Source organism: Oncorhynchus kisutch, linkage group LG2 (assembly GCF_002021735.2).
Source record: "Oncorhynchus kisutch isolate 150728-3 linkage group LG2, Okis_V2, whole genome shotgun sequence".
NCBI lineage: Eukaryota > Metazoa > Chordata > Actinopteri > Salmoniformes > Salmonidae > Oncorhynchus > Oncorhynchus kisutch.
In genome coordinates, this window is record NC_034175.2 from 16,155,826 (window position 1) to 16,177,890 (window position 22,065).

Consider the following 22,065-nt stretch of genomic DNA (forward strand, 5'->3'; position numbering starts at 1 on the left):
AGACACATGTGTGTGTGCACACACACACACACTCACAAAGATTGGCACGATACATCCATGTATCCTCAATATGGTAGATTGACTGCCTTCGAATCCATCGTTCATCTCTGACTCCAGATGGAGGTGTGTGTCCTTGCATGCATGTGTGTGCTTTCATGTCATTGACAATTTACACTTCAGGAGGGGAAGCAAAATAAAGAGCTTGACAGGCCACGTCATCTAACTGCCCTCCCCTTTCGATGCACACAAATCCAGAATTGTACGTCAGGGCTTCTATTCCATCCCCGGGAGGAAGGGAGACTCGCCATTGGTCCTGGTTTCAGACAGGGCTGTCTGGCACCCCTCACAAGCCGATGAATCACTTGTAACAGACAGCTAAGTGCAGTTAATGTAATAAATAGACAGGTCTGAGTCTGGAGGATGAGAGAGAGGCACAGAGCATGAGAGCTCTGCCCTGGTCTACCTGGTCCTCATTCACCCTGTCTGGACATTGTGTCTGTACGTTTCCAATTGATGCAACTGAACTGAGTGGATTGTCTGTCTGGGTTATTGTCCTCATATTCCATTATGTGATTGACGTGGACAGCTCTTTTGGTTTGGGGCCACTGTTTGGAGAGATGACGAGATGGAAGAGGAAATTGTTTCTCAGGCAGAATTGTGAAATTAATAAAGGGGTAGAAATAGGTAACGGAGATGATAGGAAATAATTATAGTTGTGAGAAATAGGAAAGTGGCATTAACTTGAAATATATCAAACACTGTAGAGAAACTTGTAGAAGAGACAAGTAGTTAGCAGAATAAGTTCTGCTCTCCATGGCAGTGGCACAAATATAGCTAGACATACGCAGTAGCTTTCTAATGATAGAAAATTATGAGGATGAGGGATATAGATGTACTATTAATACATGTATGGTATGGTTGATCTAAGCCATCTCAAAAAAATAGGTGATAGATTTAATGACTATTCTACAATTTCCTTTTGCTTCCCTGCAGATGAACATAATCTCCGGAGGGTTCTACGACGGGTTGATGCTGTACACCCACGCCCTGAATGAGACCATGACCTCACCAGAGGACAGACCTGTGGGGAAAACCGTAACCAGGAGGATGTGGAACCGCACCTACAACGGTCAGTCCACTCCACGGACCTCAGTTCATAACCTGGATCTTTATTCCATTGAATCAGGGGTCAGGAAGGTTCTAGTTTTTTTTTAGAACATGTGTGAACATGTTTTCAGTCTAGCACTAGCTCTGTGCTCTGTCTCTGGTAACTACAGTGGTCTGCGTTTTGTCACAGAGACAATTTCAAAAGATTTGCGTGAAAACAAAATGTTTCATGTCACTGGATTAACTCAGAGCTCTGGCTTACGATCTCTTGTCAGTTACCACATTTGAGGAGGTAGTTCTGTAACAACAACAACACATTCAATGTCTTCCTTGCAATTTCTCGGTAGATTAATTATTGAGTGATTTGTGGCAGAATGAGAGAGAACCAGCACAATGTAACAATACTTCTCATTGACAGAGGGTCCCTATCGGGTTCTTCTATTGGGTGCTTTGTGCCTTTAAAATGAGATGTACACCTCTTCAAGAGCTCTTCAAGACAAGAGATTGATTTAGTTGCAGGCCATAAAAAGTCATATGTCTCTCAACAGCATGCTGGACAAGTACACTACATTACCAAAAGTATGTGGACAACTACTTGTCAAACATTTAAAAAAAATCATAGGCATTAATATAGAGTTGGTCCTCCCTTTGCTGCTGTAACAACCTCCACTGTTCTTGGAAGGCTTTCCAATAGATTATGAACATTGTGGCAGAGAATTGGTTCCATTCAGCCACAGGAGCATTATTGAGGTTGGGCACTGTTATGCGATTGGGTCTGGCTCGCAGTCGGTCTTCCAGTTTATTCCAAAGGTGTTTGATGGGGTTGAGGTCAGGGCTTTGTGCAGGCCAGTCAAGTTCTTCCACACAAATCTCGACAAACCATTTCTGTGTGGACCTTGCTTTGTGCACGGGGGCATGCATTGTCATGCTGAAACAGGAAAGGGCCTCCCACAAACTATTGCCACAAAGTTGGAAGCACAGAATCATCTAGAATGTCATTGTATGCTGTAGTGTTAAGATTTCCCTTCACTGCCTCCCGAGTGGTGCAGTGGTCTAAGGCACTACATCGCAGTGCTAGCTGTGGCACAAGAGATTCTGGGTTCGAGTCCAGGCTCTGTTGCAGCCAGCCGCGACTGGGAGACCCATGGGGTGGCGCACAATTGGCTCACTGTCGTCCGGTTTAGTTGAGGGTTTGGTCGGAATGGATGTCCTTGTCCCATCGCGCACTAGCAACTCCTGTGGCGGGCTGGGCGCAGTGCACGCTGACACGGTCGCGTGTGTTTCGAAGGATGCACGTCTCTCGACCTTTGCCTCTCCCGAGTCCGTACGGGAGCTGCAGCGATGAGACAAGACTGTAATTACCAATTGGATACCACGAAATTGGGGAGAAAACGTGGTAATTTTTTTTTATAGAAAATTGATTTCCCTTCACTGGAACTAAGGGGCCTAGCCCGAACCATGAAAAACAGCCCCAGAACATTATTCCTCCTCCACCAAACTTTACAGTTGGCACTATGCATTGGGGCAGGTAGCATTCTCCTGGCATCCGCCAAACCCAGATTCGTCCGTAGACTGTCCGATGGTGAAGCGTGATTCATCACTCCAGAGAAGCGTTTCCATTGCTCCAGAGTCCAATGGTGGCGAGCTTTACACCACTCCAGCCGACACTTGGTATTGCGCATGCTGATCTTAAGCTTGTGTGCGGCTCTCGGCCATGGAAACCCATTTCATTAAGCTCCCAACAAACAGTTATTGTGCTGACATTGCTTCCAGAAGCAACTTGGTAGTGAGTATTGCAACCGAGGACAGATGATTTTTACACGCTACGCGTTTCAGCACTCTGCATTGTCACCATATTAGCTAACGTCAAGAAAACATAGCTACTACAACTAACGCCTTAGTAAACCTGCTACAATCATGCAGTACAGTGTACAGTTAACAAGTAGTTTAGCAGTTACACCGGTGGGCCCCGGTGGCAATAAATTAAGAAAACCAAAAGCTTACCTTGACCTGGAAGAGTTCCAGTGTAGGATAGCCATAGCCAGCTAGGTAACATAGCATAACTCTCTGAGCCGGGTGTTTGAGTAGACTAAACTAGCTAGCTGCATTAGCTAGCTAAGGAAGTGAAAGGTAAAAAAAAATATATATATAGCTAGCTCTCTCTCTCACTAATTTGTTCAAAATGTTTAAACTGTTGTCTTTCTCTCTATTTAAGTCAACTACTCACCACATTTTGTGCACAACAGTGCTAGCTAGTTGTAGCTTATACTTTTAGTACTAGATTCATTATCTGATCCTTTAATTGGGTGGACAACATGTCAGTTCATGCTGAAAGACCTCTGATAGGTTGGATGACGTCCTCTGGAAGTTGTCATTTCTGTGTACGTCTATGTAAGCGGGTGAGAACCACCAGCCTCCTAGGTTTTGTATTGAAGTCAAATGTACCCAGAGGAGGACGGAACCTAGTTGTCCTCCAGCTACACCATGGTGCATGTCACACCAGCCTTCGGTTTGGCTCCCCCTCCTGTCCAGCTCAGGCATTCGGCGTCGACGGCCTTCTTCTAGCTGCTGCCGAACCTACTGCTGGCAAACAGCCTTCACTCATCAACCCTGGACTTGTCTCGTCATCATAACACACATCTGGTTCCAATCCCCACTCTATCACTGTATATATACTCCCTCTGCCATTTGTCTTTGTCCGTCATTGTAAATGTTATTTGTTTTCCTGAGAGGACTCTCCTACTATTTCCTGAGTACTTTATATTTTTCACTTTGGGTTCACCCTGTGCCTTTTTGTTTATGGAGATATATTTTGAGCACAACAGCGTTGGGGTTTCATCCCGCGTTGATCTATGGTGCTTAAATAAATTCTGTAGTTCTAAACCTGGGACTGCCTCCTTCATAATCCTCTCTACACCAATGACTGTGCTGTCCTACAGAGTGCTGTAGAACTTCTTGGAAAACAGTGTATTTTAATCAATTATTTGGTTACATGCAAATATAAACTAAGCAAAAAAAGAAACGTCCCTTTTTCAGGGCCCTGTCTTTCAAAGATAATTTGTAAAAATCTAAATAACTTCACAGATCTTCATTGTAAAGGGTTTAACTTCCTTGGGATAGGGGGCAGCATTTTCACTTTTGGATGAATAGCGTGCCCAGAGTAAACTGCCTCCTACTCAGTCCCAGATGCTAATATATGCATATTATTATTAGTATTGGATAGAACACTCTGAAGTTTCTAAAACTGTTTGAATGATGTCTGTGAGTATAACAGAACTCATATGGCAGGCAAAAATCTGAGGTTTGTAGCTTTTGAACTCAGCCCCTATCAAATTCACTGTGGGATATGGGATATATTGCAGTTCATAAGGCTTCCACCCAGATGTCAACCGTCTTTAGAACGTTGTTTCAGGCTTCTACTGTGAAGTGGGACCGGATGAGAGCTCTTTGAGTCAGTGGTCTGGCAGAGAGCCACACGCTGGTCACGAGCATTTCACATGAGAGCGACCTGCGTTCCATTGCTTTTCTTCAGATAATGGAATTCTCCAGTTGGAACATTATTGAACATTTATTTATTATTTTTTAAACTCCTTTTCTCCCAAATTTAGTGGTATCCCATTGTTAGTAGTTACTATCTTGTCTCATCGCTACAACTCCCGTACGGGCTCGAGAAGGACGAAGGTCGAAAGCCATGCGTCCTCCGTGTCCTTCCGCTAGCGGAACCCAAGTCCTAGACAGGTTAACCTAGACACTGTTTCCCATCATTAACTGTTTCCCAATTAATGAACATGCACCTGTGGAGCGGTCGTTAAGACACGAACAGCTTACAGATGGTAGGCAATTAAAGTCACAGCTTTGAAAACTTAGGACACTAAAGAGGCCTTTCTACTGACTCGCCATCCCTTCACATGGTTTAGGAATAGTTACAGACACATTCCCATAAGAAGACAATGTTCCATTCTGTCCTCCTCCCCTTCTGATATTCTGCATAGCATCACATGGTTTAACAGATACATTCACATATGAAGACAAGTCTGACCTCTCCCCTCTCTGGGCCCCAAGTGACTAAGGCCTAGCTGAGAAGGGATAACTGCAAACTGCCAACCCTATAGTCCAAAGGGAAACATTCTAATGACAAGTATCTCACAAGCATATTCTGATCTTATCTATGTTACCCAACTAATTCTGATTCAGCTACGACAAACACCAAAAGAAAGATGCCCAGGGTCCCTGCTCATCTGTGTGAACATGCCTTAGGCATGCTGCAAGGAGGCATGAGGACTGCAGATGTGGCCAGGGCAATAAATTGCTATGTCCGTACTGTGAGATGCCTAAGACAGTGCTACAGGGAGACAGGACGGACAGCTGATCGTCCTTGCGGTGGCAGACCACGTGTAACACCTGCACCTGCACAGGATCGGTACATCTGAACATCACATCTGCGGGGCAGGTACAGGATGGCAACAAAAACTGCCCGAGTTACACCAGGAATGCACAATCCCTCCATCTGTGCTCAGACTGTCCGCAATAGGTCTGAGAGAGGCTGGACTGAGGGCTTGTAGGCCTGTTTGTTGTAAGGCAGGACCTCACCAGACATCACCGGCAACAATGTCGACTATGTGCACAAACCCACCGTCGCTGGACCAGACAGGACTGGCAAGAAGTGCTCTTCATTGATGAGTCGCGGTTTTGTCTCATGGGGTGATGGTCGGATTTGCATTTATCGTCAAAGGAATGAATGTTACACCGAGGCATGTACTCTGGAGCGGGATCGATTTGGTGGAGGTTACGTCATGGTCAGGGGCGGTGTGTCACAGCATCATCGGACTGAGCTTGTTGTCATTGCAGTCAATCTCAACACTGTGCATTACAGGGAAGACATCCTCCTCCCTCATGTGGTACCCTTCCTGCAGGCTCATCCTAACATGACCCTCCAGCATGACAATGCCACCAGCCATACTGCTCGTCTGTGTGTGATTTCCTGCAAGACAGGAATGTCAGTGTTCTGCCATGGCCAGCGAAGAGCCCGGATCTCAATCCCATTGAGCACGTCTGGGACCTGTTGGATCGGAGGGTGAGGGCTAGGGCCATTCCCCCCAGAAATGTCCGGGAACTTGCAGGTACCTTGTTGGAAGAGTGGGGTAACATCTCACAGCAAGAACTGGCAAATCTGGTGCAGTCCATGAGGAGGAGATGCACTACAGTGCTTAATGCAGCTGGTGGCCACACCAGATACTGACTTACTTTTGCCAAAAACAGAGATCTCCTCAAAGCAGGGAAAATATTAAATGGAAAAGATACATTAGCTGGCCATGGTTGTGTCATTTGGCCTTTTGAAGATATTGGAAAAGAAAGAAAGAGTGTCAAAAAGAAACAAAACATGCCAACATTGTTATTGAACAACATTTTTCATCTCCGCTGGCAGCTGGTTTGTAGCCAAGCCAAGGTCTGTAGCGGAAGTAAATTCATCTTCACGTTCGACTTCGAGCAAACACATTCCTGGACACCACAAATGAATGTGTCCCTCAAAGCCATTCAAATTAATTTAATTGTGTCCAGTTCAGTAAAAAAAATCACAGAGTCCTTGGAATGTCACTAGCTGTGTCAATCAGGTGACATCATTGTCTTTTAAAAGCAAATTAATCCATAAAATAACATCTTTATGACCACAAAACATCAAAATATTTTTGACTTTTTCCCCTGTGTTATACATTCTGGAGGAGGTTGTCCCCTTGCTGAACATGCACATTTCTAAATTCAAGTATTTAATCATCCTTTTATTCATCACTGACCTAAGAGAGTATAGATTTAAGGATGAAAAATACATCTGGATCCAGTAAGGTGACCTTTTTCCTGTGCACCTAAAGTTGATGAATATGACCAATCTTCTGTTTGTAAAACTTCCATAAAACGCAGCACACACAACTCAGTGGCAACTTAGGTGATTGACGAGGTCGTATAATGCTCAACATGGAGTAGACAGTCTCATCTATCGTTCATAACACATACATTGTTCTTTTTACCACATTTTTGGGGTGAAGAGTTAGACACAGCATCTTACTTTCTGAGGAAGGCCTCCATTGTGTTTCCTCTGCCAGTACCCCCCTCCCCCCAAACACACACACCTCACTGACTAAGCATTGAGGTTACATGTGTTTACCCAGACTTGTGGGTTTCACAAGTGTTTGACATTACTAATGGCCGATATAGAAGATGGTGGTCTCAAACCTTGTAGCAGGTTGTCATTACCCCTTCTGTCCCAGTCCTTTGTGAGAAACCTGAAGACAGATGCCAAGTCCTAGCAACCTCTGTTTATTGGGACTTGAGGGGAATTTGATGGGTTGGGCTGTTGAGCTGACGTTTGTTTGGTTTGTCACAGAGTCAAGCGGTTACAGAGTCAGATTATGTGTGAGGTCACAGGAGACAGTGAAAGGCGCTTGACAACAAGTCAAAGGTAACGGCAAGAACAAATACGTTGAATCATTGGAACAGTACACATACTTGAGGAGGTGACATAAGTCATCAGAGACATCTCATCAGGTAAGTACCTAGGTTGTTTACTCTGCACTCCTTTCTCCTTCTCTCTTTCACCCTGCTTCCCCATTTCCCTTTTATTCCCTCCATCTGTCCTCCATTACTGTCCGCCTGCTCCCTCTTTTTCCTTTAATCTCCTTGGCTGACCTCTCTTTACAAATGGCATCCTTCTCTCCTCAATCACTATGAGTTGGACCAGAGCACACAAACAACAGAGATGAACACTTCAGACAGACAGTGGGAGGGCAGAGCGGGCAGCAGCCAGAACAGGTGGAGTCTCCTCACACTGATTCTGTTAGCCCATCCGAACATAGGCATTGAAAGGCTGAGGGATTTGTTTGGTTGCATGCGAGGACAATGCTTATTTTATTATTTTTGCCCACACCAGTGCATACTGTAACGTAAGCTGTTTGGTAGCTTTAGTTCATTGTTATGCTTCCGATTCAGTGATTTTTAGTTATTCTGTGTTATATTTTGTTCGAAAGTGAAGACAGCTTTAAGTTGGTCTAGTGAAATACAAACCTTTCATCTGAAACTTGACTTCAGCAGATAAACTACAGTATATGAGTAATTGTACGTTGTAAACTTGTGAAAATGTGTGAAAAGAATATTACAGTGTCAGAGGTGGATGTCCTGCTGCGTATGCCAGCTTGTTAATGCCAGTCTCCCTTTCTTTTCTATCAGTCGTTGTCCTTACTCAGTGTTATTCCTTCACACCTTCTTCTTGTCTCATTATTTCCTGGTCTAGCGCTCCTCGCCTCTGCTCTCAATCCTCTCCTCTGTGAACAGTTCTCTAATTCCATCCCACGGGATCTGCCTTCCTCTTTTTCCTTCCTCCTCCACCAATCTGTCCATATTTTCACTGTCTTATCAAGGTGCTCCTCCTCACTTCACTGCTCTGTCAATCTCTGTCATATTTTTACTGTCTCAACGTGTCTTATCCTCCTGAACAAACTCTTATTTTACCCTCTCCTCCTACATGACCTCTCTGTCTCATCTAAACTCTCTGTCCATTGCCATGGAAAGATCTAATTTCTCTTTTGGCTGTCATGTTGCAAAAAATCCCCCTGGAAAAAAAGAGGAAATCCCTAAAATAGGATAGTAATCTAATTAGGCGAAACCAGAGCTCCCGTGGCCGTGTCACTCTTTCCATCTGTCTCCACCTCCTTCTCTTTTCCCTTTCTCTACCCACCATCCATCACTCATTGTCCTTTTTCTCTGCCTCTGTCTTCTGTGCAGTGGCCCTGGTCACTTAGGCAGCTGGTATTTCCAACGGTAGGTCTGGCCTGGGTCGAGCTGATAATGAGCTGTGTGAATCTGAAGCCTTTACACCTGAGTGCACTGTAGAAAGGAGACAGGCAGACAGGTGGCCAGAGGGGGATAGGAACAGAGAGAAAGAATGAAGCACTCTTGTGCTTGTGCCCTTTTGTTAATCATATGTACTAAAACTCTACAGCTCCATGGTACATGGTAGGCCCCCATTGTCCCAGAAATCGTTGGTAACTGGAGAACCTTGTCAATGCTATTAGTGGGCAATGGAGTGCCTGTAAAAAGGATTGACAGAGACCCTACAGATCTTAGTCTAATAGCATTTAGTGTTAGAGACCCTTTCATGTCATTCATAACTGGAGGTCTTGCTCTCTATTTCTATCTCTCTTTCTTTCTCTCCCTCCCTTACTCCCTATCTCTCCATCAGAGACTAAGGGGAAAATCACATAAGTCTAGATGAATAATGAATAGTATACATTATTCATAAGTAAGTCCTAGAATAGTAAATTTTTTCCATCCTTAGTTACCTATATATTTGATGAAACAACTATGTTTATTTGATGACTGTTGTTGACTGATATGATAAGGTTCAAAGTAAACACATAGATTGCTGTAGATTTTTGGACATGACAACAGGTGTGTGCCATCCTTAGTTAGTTAGGCAGGGGCTGTTATGTATGCAGAACACACTTTGATCCAGGGACATAAGCCGCAGGTGGTTTGCAGACTATTTCACGGCTGCCTGGGTAGAAGAATGCCTTAGTTATTTCTCACAGTAAGTGCAATTATTTCAAGGAGAGGTGCTTGTTAAATGCAAGGCCAAAATTCCAAGCCTGTGTTTTCAGACATCAGACGACTAAGTAGAGTGAACAAAAAACAGCCTGCAAGTTAACCTCCTGGTCTAGCTGATGTAGAGCTGCAATATCATATCACACTACAGTGAGTGTACAATAAGGTCAATATTTGCATATACTGTATGTGACAGGAGTGCTCCCACTTCACGTTTAGCAGCAGTGATAATAAATACACAATATCACCTATTCCCATGTGTTCACTCTTTAGATAAGAACATAGGCCGTTTATGTGGCTCTATTGGAGCTCTATCAGCAGCTGCTCTCATGGATTCACAGCAGCTATGGATTGTAATCACCTGGTTGGCACCATACATATCCATAAACTACGCTGTGACTCAGTGGAAAATCAAATGGTGCCATGACACTTCCACTGTGCACTGTGCACTTTGTTAACGGTTATTGTTATTCATAAGAGTGTTCTGTGCTTTCCCCAGATTTAAAGTCAAAGTACTTTCCAGTACTTTTTGCCCTGAATCAGAGGAGTGTTTGATTGTAGGTTTCATGAATGTCTAGGGGCGCACTGCGACAACCTGCATTGTGTTGCTAGTCTTCCATCCGTGTGCCCTTTTCAAATGCCTTGACAGTTGCCTTGTGCATTTATTGGCTAGAACCCTAAAAAACACAACATGCCACTAATGTGGACTCACCTCTGGCTTTTTCATGGACATTTTCTTTCAGACACTTGACCTTTTTTTCTACCTTGTCAAGATGTTTCTGGAATCTTTGTTTGACTGCAAGATCTTCTTGTTATACCTCAACAAAAAGAGGACCAGACGAAAGTGATGTGCGTTGTGCAGTCTTGGATGGAAGGAGTTGACACCTGATTTAGGAATAGACAGCCCAGGAGCATGTGCCTGGTGACTTTTCACCAGGTTAGCCGTCAGTACGGAACGGGTCATGCAATGTTCTTTCAATCAGATGTGAACTTCCTCCATCAGGGACACACTGCTGTGCAAATCAAAAATACTTGGAAAGGCGCAGTGGGGAAACTGATTCCCGTTTTAGCTTAGGTAATTACAAGGATTTGAACAGTGAGGGGAATAAGATGAGACATACAGGTGTTTTACTGTTGTTGATGATATATGAATTTACATAATGTACAAAGATGGATACAGTACATGAAGGGAGGCAGCCAGTATAGACCGTATACATAGAGAGGGGGAGGATGTCAAGATGGAAGGATCAGGTTACAGCTGCTTTTCTCTCTAGCTTCTGTTCCATTAACTAATGGGCCTGGATGGGTGAGAGAGATTCAGACATTTTAGGAGGGCAGTGGAAGATGTATAGAACTTGCTTCTTCATTATTGAAAACAGCATGTTTTGACAATACAGTCTTCATCTGATATACTGTACTTCCAATACGCATCACTCATGAAGTTACATCAATACAGTCCATTTACCAAACTAACACACTAGCTGTCAAGCTACTGAGCTGTACTGTAGCTCACAATGTGCCACTCTTCTCCACATGCTCTGAATGCCTGCTCTGATTGCTCTGTTCTTTGCAGCACTACCAGACTAATACAGCTCTGGTGGACTGAGCATCCATCACTGCAGCCCACTGAATTCAGCCCCCCCCCCCCCCAACATTTCCATTCAAGGATAAATAATTATTAAATACTTAGTCTTGCTCTTTATTAATATCAGGTATCAAGGTAAGACCCAGATGCAGACAGTGTTGAAGTGACAATGTTTATTACAGCAACAGGGGCAAAGGTACAGGACGGAAGGCAGGCTCAGGGTCAGGGGCAGGGTGAGTGGTCAGGCGAGTGGGTACAGGGTCAGGACAGACAAGGGTCAAAAACCAGGGGGATGAGAAAAGAGAGACTGGGGAAAAGCAGGAGCTGACACAAAACACTGGTTGGCTTGACAAACAAGACGAACTGGCAACAGACAAACAGAGAACACAGGTATAACTACACAGGGGATAATGGGGAAGATGGGCGGCACCTGGAGGGGGTAGAGACAATTACAAAGACAGGTGAAACAGATCAGGGTGTGACAGTACCCCCCCCCCCCCCCCCCCCCCCCGGGGGCGCCACCTGGCATCCTGGGCGCATACCTGGTTGACCGGGGTGCCGGCGGTGGAAGTCGGTGATGAGGGATGGGTCCAGGATGTCTCTAGCGGGGACCCAGCACCTCTCCCCCGGGGCAAAACCTTCCCAGTCAACCAGGTACTGGAAACCCCTGCCCTGTGGTCGAACCCTGAGGAGGCGTCTCACCGTGTACACCGAAAGGCCAGCGATGACACGGGGGGGAGGGGTGGGCCTGGAAATAGAAGACAAAGGGCTGTGAGTTGTAGGATGAATACGATGGGTACGGGGCAACAGAAGGTGGACAGCAGAGGGGCTAATGATCTTGGAGATGGGGAAAGGGCCGATAAACTGATGGAGATCTGCTTGTCATCGACACCTGAAGGTGGTCATGAGGAGGACCGACTGGGCTCTCCTCCAGGTACGACGACAGCGGCAGACAAACATCTGGGCAGAAGGTATGCCAACCTCCTCTTCCTGCTCAGGGAAGAGCGGGGGCTGATACCCCAGGGAACACTCAAAGGGAGATAGGCCCATGGCAGAGCAGTCAAGGTGTTGTGGGCGTATTCAACCCACACATGCTGCTGGCTCCTGGTGGTGGGGTTGGCGGAGACCAGGCAGCACGGGGTAGTTTCGAGGTCCTCGTTGGCCGCTCTGACTGGCTGTTGGACTGGGGGTGGAACCCGGAGGACAGGCTGGCCGACGACCCAATGAGGGTGCAGAACACCTTCCAGGACTGGGACGAGAACTGAGGACCCCGGTCGGAGACCATGTCCACAGGCAGTCCATGGATCCAGAAGATATGCTGCACCATGAGCTGGGCCGTCTCTTTGGCAGAGGGTAGTTTGAGGAGAGGAACGAAGTGGGCGGCTTTGGAAAACCGAATCACCACGGTCAGGATGGCCAGGGACATGTGAGACCAGGGATGGTGGGGGACAGGCAGAGGTTGGAGGAGACCAGCCGGAGCTTGCAGAGGAGTCTTGTTCTGTGCAAGCGGCGACGAATGCGGTCACGTCAGGAACCATAGTAGGCCACTAAAAGTGCTGTCGCACAAAGGCCAGGGTCCGATGGGCACCCTCTCGTATCCGCACCAGGTGGTAGGCGTTCTGTAAATCCAGCTTGGAAAACACAGTGGCCCACTGGAGCGGCTCGAAGGCCGAGGAGATGAGTGGTAGCGGGTCACGGTTCTTAACCGTAATGTCATTGAGTCCCCGGTAGTCAATACGCGGGCGCAGGGTCTTGTCCTTTTTCTCCACAAAGAAGAACCCTGCACGGGTGGGAGAGGAAGAGGGACGGATAAATCCAGCAGCTAGGGAGTCTCCAATGTAGGTATCCATAACCTTGGTCTCCGGTCCCGACAGAGAGTACAGTTGTCCCCAGGATTGTGCTGACTTTAGGCAATGGGTGTGGCAGAATGTGCTCCAGCCCATGATGGCACCAGTAGACTAGTTAATGAGGTTATTGTGTCGTTGGAGCCGGGAGAGGTCGGTGATTCAAATGTCAAATGTGGGGCTTCAGAAGCAAGCCAGCAGTGGGATGCAGGGTGGTAGGCGGCTTTCAGTGTGTGACAAAGACAGCAGTAAGAGGTTTGTGAGGCTAAGAAAAATGGATGGATGAATGGATGTTTGGATGCATACATGGAGAGACAGAGGGATGGTTAAAGGCCACTTTTTTTTACTGTAAATGTGTCTCCATTATTTTATATACTTCCCATACCTAGTTTGCCTTAACATAGACAGCCATCCAGGGACCATCCCCCAAAGAAGTGCTACTCCCAATTCCTGGAAGTCGTGATGACGTCACCCACATAGCACCCACATGACTCATTGGTCGATGTTAATTGTATAATGTTCTATTAAATAGGTACTAAATCATGACTCCACTCCCCTTACTTCCACACCTTAACCTGTCCCAGACAACCAAACACCATGCATCCCCCCATGCAGATGCTGGCCAAAAGTCATTTTCCCAGACCAACCACAAGGTTAATCATGACGCCTGTATATTTCTTTATTACTAGGATAACCCCATTTGGATTGGACATTTCCATGCCGGTAATGGCATCGCCTGTCATGTAATTTATCCCTATAGACACCTCTTTCCATTCACACTCAATATGAAATGGCTCTCAGGCTATTATCTGCACCTCCAAACCAACCCTGGGCTGTTGTCTTCGCCGGAAATTAAAGTAATGTTATACAAGATGGCCGACTACTAGATTTATTAACAAGATAGCCCAGCTATATTACTGTGATTATGCATGAATACTTTTGGGTGTGCCTGGGGTGTACCAACTTATACTGTTTGTGTTTGCATCTGTGTATCTCCAACACAATCATTTGAAGTGAAATTGTTGTCATGACCAATGTTTGTTTTGAGTTATGGCTGTTTATTTTTTAGGTTTGAGATGTTGTTATGGGTGTTGTAACTTGCTCAATGGCTGAGATTCTTTTCAGATGTCAGCTGATAGGGACAACCTCAAATGTAAATCTGCTCTCGTTTCGTAATGACAGTAATAATTTGTAGTAATTACTGTTACCCGCTGAGCGCTTTGATGATTATTTTCATCCCTGGACTGGATATTAGTGTAAGATAACATTAATTTGCTCCCTTTAAATATTGTCCGACTCCTCTACCTCCCTTTGGCTCCTCTCTCCTTCTGGTCCTCTCAACAGGTGTAACAGGCCTGGTGCAGATAGATGAAAATGGGGACAGAGAGACAGACTTCGCTTTCTGGGACATGACTGACACCAACACCAGTGTTTTCCAGGTACTGAATACACACCTCACTCACTCACTCACTCACTCACTCACTCACTCACTCACTCACTCACTCACTCACTCACTCACACACAAAGGCTCCTCATCTCTTTCATTCTGCCAGTGCTCATAAAGCTGCCTGCCTGTGTACACAGTCTCTGTGTGTTTTGGAGATTGGAGAATAAAACTAGATGTTCTCCAGAGGCATTAACATGTTGAAGAAAAGAGCTCTACAGTTCATAGAAAGACCTCCATGTCTCCATTAACACTACAATATACCATCTGCTCAGGGTGAGGGTAAATATAGCTATAGCATACAGTATTACAGTTTTTCTCAATTGCAAAAAGACTAAAACCCATTGGCTGAACAAAGTTCTCAGTTGCCTGGACTCATTTAGCTAATTATGCAGTCTGTTGTCAATACCTTAAACCATTTCAAATGGTAAAACACAATTTGCAGATCTCACTTAGACTTTTCAGCAAAACTCTGAACACATTCTCATTCTCAAAACACATTCTGCACTCTAATGCACATGTCATCCATACTGGTAAACACAAGTGGCAACAATCAAATACAAATAGAGAACATATGTCATTGATTGAACACAACCACTCAAAATTGATTTAACCTGTTTCAAATGATGCGACACAACCAATATAAGCCAGTTCAGAGAACAAACAGGTTGTTGAAGGTGGGAAGGAGAAAGTCTGAGAATGGATACTGTAGTACAGTGCATTGTAGGCTGTATACTGTACAATGGACAAATTGTATGGCCCTGAATATTGTGCTTTTCATTTATTAACAGTACTGACTGCTCAATAGATTTTGACTGGTTGCAGGTTCATATCAACAAAGAACAAGAATTACAGTATCACAGAGACAAAGGACAGGTTTGTGAGATGCAGGGTACAGTACTGTAAAAATAGGGGTACAAGGAGAAGGAAGAACAGAAAAATAAATTGCAAAGAGCAAAGCAGAGTAGTAATTTCTGATCAATTTTGAGCTACTATGATAGAACATGTTTTCGTTCATCAAAAGACAATGACGGAAAAATATGAATATTTTTTTAGATTAAAAATGTACTCCCTGAGAATTGTATGTTTTGAACAATGTGTTTTCTATTTTTCGGTGTATTGTTTACTGACTGCTTGAGAGTGTATATCATTTTGATCACTTTGTTTATGATTTGAGAGTATTGTTTGATTTTGAACACAGGTGAAACTGTTTTGAGGCGAATGTTTCATTTTGCGAGAGGAGTCAGAGGTTATGTAAATAGTGCTTTAAGATGAGGTTTTGTGTTTAATGTTTTCAGGAAATGGAGCAAGGTTTCAGAAATTGTGTTTTAGCAATTGAGAAAAACTGTAACAAACTGTATTTCAGCATACATATGATCATTTAATATGTCATTTCATCCACCCAGTGCCAATGTGTTTGTCTTATGTAATGACAGAATGACAAATATTAATTGGTGGCAAGCCACTGAGGTTAATGACCAACTGATGCAGCGAGATCAAGAGTGTGTACATGTACATGTGTGGATGGGCGAAAACGTACATGCTTGTGTGTTTATGTATATGTGCGTGTGTGAACAGGGAGAGAGAGTGGATGTTTTTCACCTAGTGTGAGGGGGTGAGTGTCAAGTCTCTGGGCTGATTAGTGGCTCATTGAAAGTCGTCTCCCATTATCACCCTATGCTAATGCATTACATTGAGAATAATGTGTCAATCTTGCCAGCCTGCCATATCACTGTCTAAGAGGACCACAATGGAAATAAGCCTTCTGGCTTTATTCTGTTATTATCCTCTAAAATGTTTAATTATGTAATGTTGTCTCCGACTGGAACAGCCTACTGCTTTAAATGATCTAATAAAACAAATCAATCAATGTGTGGTATGTTATTTGTCATTATTTAATATTTAACATTAGAAAGTTATACTGTGTTCCTTGCCAGATTGTGTCCGTGTACAACGGCTCTCAGAAGAAGCTGAGGGCCTTGCCTGGGATGGACATCCAGTGGCCAGGGGGAGCTGCTCCTTTAGATGTGCCCGTCTGTGGCTTTAAGAACGACAACCCAGCCTGCCTCGCACGTCAGTGGACTCCGTCTGTCTCTCACTCACTTTTGTATATACCCCCCATAAAATGTCTATGTTTGCATGACGTAGCAGAATTTATACTAGTCATAATCAGTCAAAACAGCTTACGATGACTAACATTACACTGTCATGCAGTGGCTGTATTGAAGGAAAACAGTACCATAAAAATGTTTCTCCTGTCTCTTTTTCCAGGAACCATCACAATCCACCAGATGGTAACAATTGTGGTGTTCTTCATCATTATCATCATCCTCACCATTACTGTCTTCATATACAGGTGAGTGTAGACAGGCCAGTTCAATCAGCAAGTATGCACAAGGCCTAGAATCTACGGGAAGAGTTTTATGTCATTACGTTTATAGCATTGTTCACATATCTAAAAGAGCAATCTATCATCTCTGTCTTTCACACACTTTCACACACACACACACACACACACACAGGAAGCTCAAGCTTGAAAATGAACTGGTGGCTCAGCTGTGGAGAGTCTCCTGGGAGGATATTCAGATGAGCAACATGGAGAAAGTGCTGCGAAGCGCAGGCAGCAAGCTCACTCTGTCCCTGGTGAGTACACACTCATACACACGCTTGCAACAACACACACATTTCGCAATACACACAGTCTTGCACAAAACTGACCCCATCCCACCTTTCGCTTTATTTACAGAGAGGCTCCAACTACGGCTCCCTATTAACAGGAGATGGAAACTTTCAGGTGTTTGCCAAGACAGGCTATTACAAGGTAAGTAGGGTGTGCGTGTGTGTGTGTGTGCGTGTGTGTGCGTGTATGCGTGTGTGTGTGTGCGTGAAATAGTAACCTTTTAATGTCAACTGGATTGAATGCATAATGTTTTCTCTGTCTTTCAGGCGAACATTGTGGCCATCAAATACATCAACAGAAAACGCATTGAGCTCACCAGAAATGTGCTGTTTGAACTGAAACATGTGAGTCTTCATGAGGTTGTAGTGTGACGTGTGTATACTCCAGAATGCATATGTGCATCAGAGAATAGCGCTGTCCCTAAATGTCACATGGTGTCCTCCTTTCCTTCCCTCCCTTTCCTTTCCTTTCCTTTCCTTCCCTCCCCAGATGCGTGATATTCAGAATGAGCACCTGACCCGCTTCATCGGAGCCTGTATCGACCCCCCCAACATCTGCATCATCACAGAGTACTGTCCTCGGGGTAGCTTACAGGTAGCCACCCCTCACCACAACTCCACTATAAGATGGTCCACAGACCCAATTCAAGTCTTTAGGAAACATTTGTCTTGTCTAAATGCTGTGTGTGTGCGTGCGTGCGCGTGTGTGTGTGTGTGTGTGCGCGCGTGCGCGTGTGTGCTTCATCCTTCAGGACATCATGGAAAATGAGAGCATCACACTGGACTGGATGTTCAGATACTCGTTAATTAATGACATTGTAAAGGTAACCACTGCTCTACACACTCTCCTGCTTATCTTTCCATGTGTCAACTTCAATTGACCTGAAAAAACACATTTGCATCATTCAACAAGTGAACGTCCATATGCTTTGCCAAACATTTTTAGACTAAAGCTCAATATGAATAACTAATTTATCTCTAATCTCTCCTTTTGACTATCTCTCTCTTCTCTTTCTATATTTTAACCCTTATCCCTACCTCCCTCCCCTTCTCCTATCCAGGGCATGGCTTTCCTCCACAACAGTGTCATCGTCTCCCACGGCAACCTGAAGTCGTCCAACTGCGTGGTGGATAACCGCTTTGTGTTGAAGATCACCGACTACGGCCTGTCCAGCTTCCGCACCGAGAGCAACACAGATGACGCCCATGCTTACTATGCCCGTGAGTCACCTGGCTCTGCAGGACATTTCCCTTTAGACACAGATTTAGGATTAGTTTACCCTGATCAAATCCTTAAGAGGGTGAAATACTAAACTGGCCTTAGATCAGTGTCTGTAGGCAAATTAATTATACTTTTAGTCAATTTGTCCATCTATGTTTGTAGGGAAACTGTGGATGGCCCCAGAGCTGCTGAGGTTGGAGAGTCCCCCTCTATGTGGCACCCAGAAGGGGGACGTCTACAGCTTTGGCATCATTCTCCAGGAGGTGGCGCTACGCCACGGAGCCTTCTATCTGGAGGGAGAGCCGCTCAGCCCCAAAGGTAACACACACATACACACACACGCACTCTATCTTTCTTCATGACAGACATTTGGGAACGATTTGATCCTATGTAGCAAAATTTGAAATTGTATTTTTTACATTGGATAAAAGTAGAGACTTTTGTTTATTAAAAAGTAGAGACTTTTATTAAATTATTAAATTGTATATAATACATTACAGTTGAGGAACAATGGGAAAGTAATTCTGCTTTGAAAGTTTATAAACTTGTAACCCCACTTTTGAGAAAAGGGCTCTTGAATGTTTTGGTACACCTACTAGAGAGCTCTTCTTTGTCTAAACCCATTCAGCAACAACCTCTTAAACCTTAGCCCCACCCATCTCTTTAAGGATTCACATGTGAGTCCATGTGCTAAACAGCAACTAACTAAGTAAGAACACAGCAATAATCCCAACCCATACTACTAGCAATACAAACTGATTGTCATAACTAGGCACCATGCATGAATCTCCAGGTAGCTAAAGCTAACTAACTAGGTTCAATATTAGCTAGCTAGATAACATTAGGTTATAACTAGCAATGCAGATAGATTTCTGAGATACAAATAATATTACAACACAGATCATACAGGTAACGTTAGCTAGTGAGCCAGCCAGCTAATGTTAGCTAGCTAGCTAACAGTACCCTCTAACTTAAAATGAAAATTACTTTCTGACTAAATTAGAAACGTATAATATCTGAAAATGTATCTAGCTAGACTTTCTTACCCGTATACATGGATGAACGCTTCTCCCTCTGTCACCAATGCCATGGTTGCCCTTAGTTTGAAGATGTAATCTTTTATACAACAGACTTCTATGTTCTCTTTTCGACTCCCTCTGCATATTTACAATCAAACGATAGAATTTTCTCCATCTCCTTAGCAATCATACTCTGCTACCACCGGGCATTCAACAACATTGTTGATCCCTGTTTCAGAAAACTCTATAATGTCTGGTTCAATTAAAATGTTTTTATCTATATCAGGGATCTCCTCTTCGTCTGATTAATTTTCAGAGTCACAGAGAGTCAGCATGGCACGATCGTCCCCCAGAAAGTGGAGAGCAGTAGCAACACCTCTGCAGTTCTTCATGATATCTTTCAAAAAAGCTGTGGTAGAAAGGATTACCTACACATACTGAGCAGCTCATGTTATAGACAGAAGCAGGCTACATGGCAGACCAATCCGAACTCATCTCTCAGCATGTCCAGACCATCCATTACTATTAGCTGGAAGGTTCCTGTCTTTTCCCGTGGTTAAACCAACTAGGCTCGTAATTTATTCATATTTACAGATGACATACAAGTTTGTTATTAAGGCACATGAAAGTTAATTGTTCCAGAGGGCATTTCTGCCAAAAACGCATTTTGATAAAAAAAAGTATAATGATAAAAAAGTATCCTGTAAAGTAGTGACCTGCGACATACTCCTAGTTTCCTGAAACGAGTCACATTTGTGCTCCCATACACTTTTGGTCATAAGCACACTTATTTGCACATAAACACATATGTATTATAAAAGAAAGAGATAATAGCATTGTGGCTGAGTAAATTATACCCCAGATTGTGTCCAAGATAAACAGTGTTTGTATGATTCTTCCATCAAAAGCATAACAAACAAACCTAACAAGCCTCCTTCCCGTCAAGGCTCTGTGGTCTTTGCTGACTGCATTATCGCAGAGGAGCGATAAGGCAATTAGAACAACTCAAAACAAAAGCTGTTATTCTGCACATTGCACCTGCAAGTCTGTTTACTTAGGAAAAGCTCTGTAGAAAACACAAACCTATCAAAAAACATATAACAGCTCCAGTGACTCAACAAAGCTACAGTATGTTGTTACCCCCAAATATTGACACAACCAAATGGTAATTTCAGAGCTACTGACTAATATGCCACAACGTTAAAATGGAGACATGGAACAGTTTTGCAATTGCAACCATTTGGCAACTTAAACTAGGGAAAGTTCATGAATTTGTCGAACACGCTCCTAAAAGTGACAGATTTTTTCCATCATTTTCTTTTTTCTCACTCAGCCCCTCTTGCACCCCACTTACCCTGAAGAGCCTACTCTAATGATATGGAGGACGAGAGCTACTGTACCTCTCTGCTTTGTACTAAGGACAAACACATAGTCACATGCTTTATATAACACACAAACATATTATAATTGTTTACCTTCCACTGTACTGTTTTCTGTGTCTCTGGCTTAGAGTAAAGCAACACAATTTTAATAAAACATCAGATTGTAAGTACATAGCTGCAAACAAGATATTTCCTTTTCATTTGAGCAGGGGTGTGTGACTCTTTAGAATGTTTTTTATTATCAGTCAGGATTTCCGATTAAATTGTAGTTAGGACAGATTGTAGTTCCCAAATTATCTTCCTTCTTTAGAAAATTGAAAAAGAAAGAGAAGATTGGATTTCTTGCTATACGGATCAGCAATAACAGCCGTCGTTGTGCTCCAAGTCAAGTCTCCATCACAACGTGTTGAGGAGAAAACATTGCTGCACCCATGTCTGCCAACCACCACTGCTCAGTGAATTTGTTTTTACCTAAACCATAATTGCATGAAATTGTGCAAAATTGAAGAAGATTGAACATGATTGTGGTTGATTGCAAGAGTGGTGTACTGAGAGAGAAGCAAGTGTTTGTGTTTGCTCATCAGAGTGTAACATTTTGTACTGGGAGACAGCAGCTGTTGTGTGACAGAAAAACAATGAACTGAATTAGAACCAGAGCATGCCATCTAGGCTGTGTGTGTGTGTGTGTGTGTGTGTGTGTGTGTGTGTGTGTGTGTGTGTGTGTGTGTGTGTGTGTGTGTGTGTGTAGGGCAGAAATATGGGAAGAGGATGGGAAGAGGATGAGAAATGATGAAAGTGTGAACGAGAGGATAAAATAAATTGGGAGGGAGAGATAATGGAAAGATTGTGAAAGCATAGATATGAACACAATGGAAAGGAAATTGGACTGGAATCTCTGAGAAGATGAAAGCAGAAGGAAGGACACTAGATAGAAAATATTATACACTGCTCAAAAAAATAAAGGGAACACTAAAATAACACTGAATTAATTAAATATTCTTATTAAATACTTTTTTCTTTACATAGTTGAATGTGCTGACAACAAAATCACACAAACATTATCAATGGAAATCAAATTTATCAACCCATGGAGCTCTGGATTTGGAGTCACACTCAAAATTAAAGTGGAAAACAACACTACAGGTTGATCCAACTTTGATGTAATGTCCTTAAAACAAGTCAAAATGAGGC

At 43.7% G+C, this 22,065-nt stretch overlaps 1 protein-coding gene across 1 annotated transcript in view; it reads left to right on the top strand.

Annotated features, from left to right (window-relative positions):
• Positions 1-22,065, top strand: part of LOC109908026 (atrial natriuretic peptide receptor 1) — a 58,915-nt gene that overhangs the window by 30,933 nt on the left and 5,917 nt on the right. Inside the window, exons 5-15 of the mRNA XM_020506399.2 lie at positions 994-1,129; positions 14,473-14,567; positions 16,510-16,645; positions 16,844-16,928; positions 17,095-17,215; positions 17,319-17,393; positions 17,519-17,596; positions 17,742-17,846; positions 18,004-18,075; positions 18,313-18,472; positions 18,636-18,791. Of these exons, the coding sequence (XP_020361988.2) occupies positions 994-1,129; positions 14,473-14,567; positions 16,510-16,645; positions 16,844-16,928; positions 17,095-17,215; positions 17,319-17,393; positions 17,519-17,596; positions 17,742-17,846; positions 18,004-18,075; positions 18,313-18,472; positions 18,636-18,791 (1,219 nt within the window). The remainder of the gene's footprint in view (positions 1-993; positions 1,130-14,472; positions 14,568-16,509; positions 16,646-16,843; positions 16,929-17,094; positions 17,216-17,318; positions 17,394-17,518; positions 17,597-17,741; positions 17,847-18,003; positions 18,076-18,312; positions 18,473-18,635; positions 18,792-22,065) is intronic.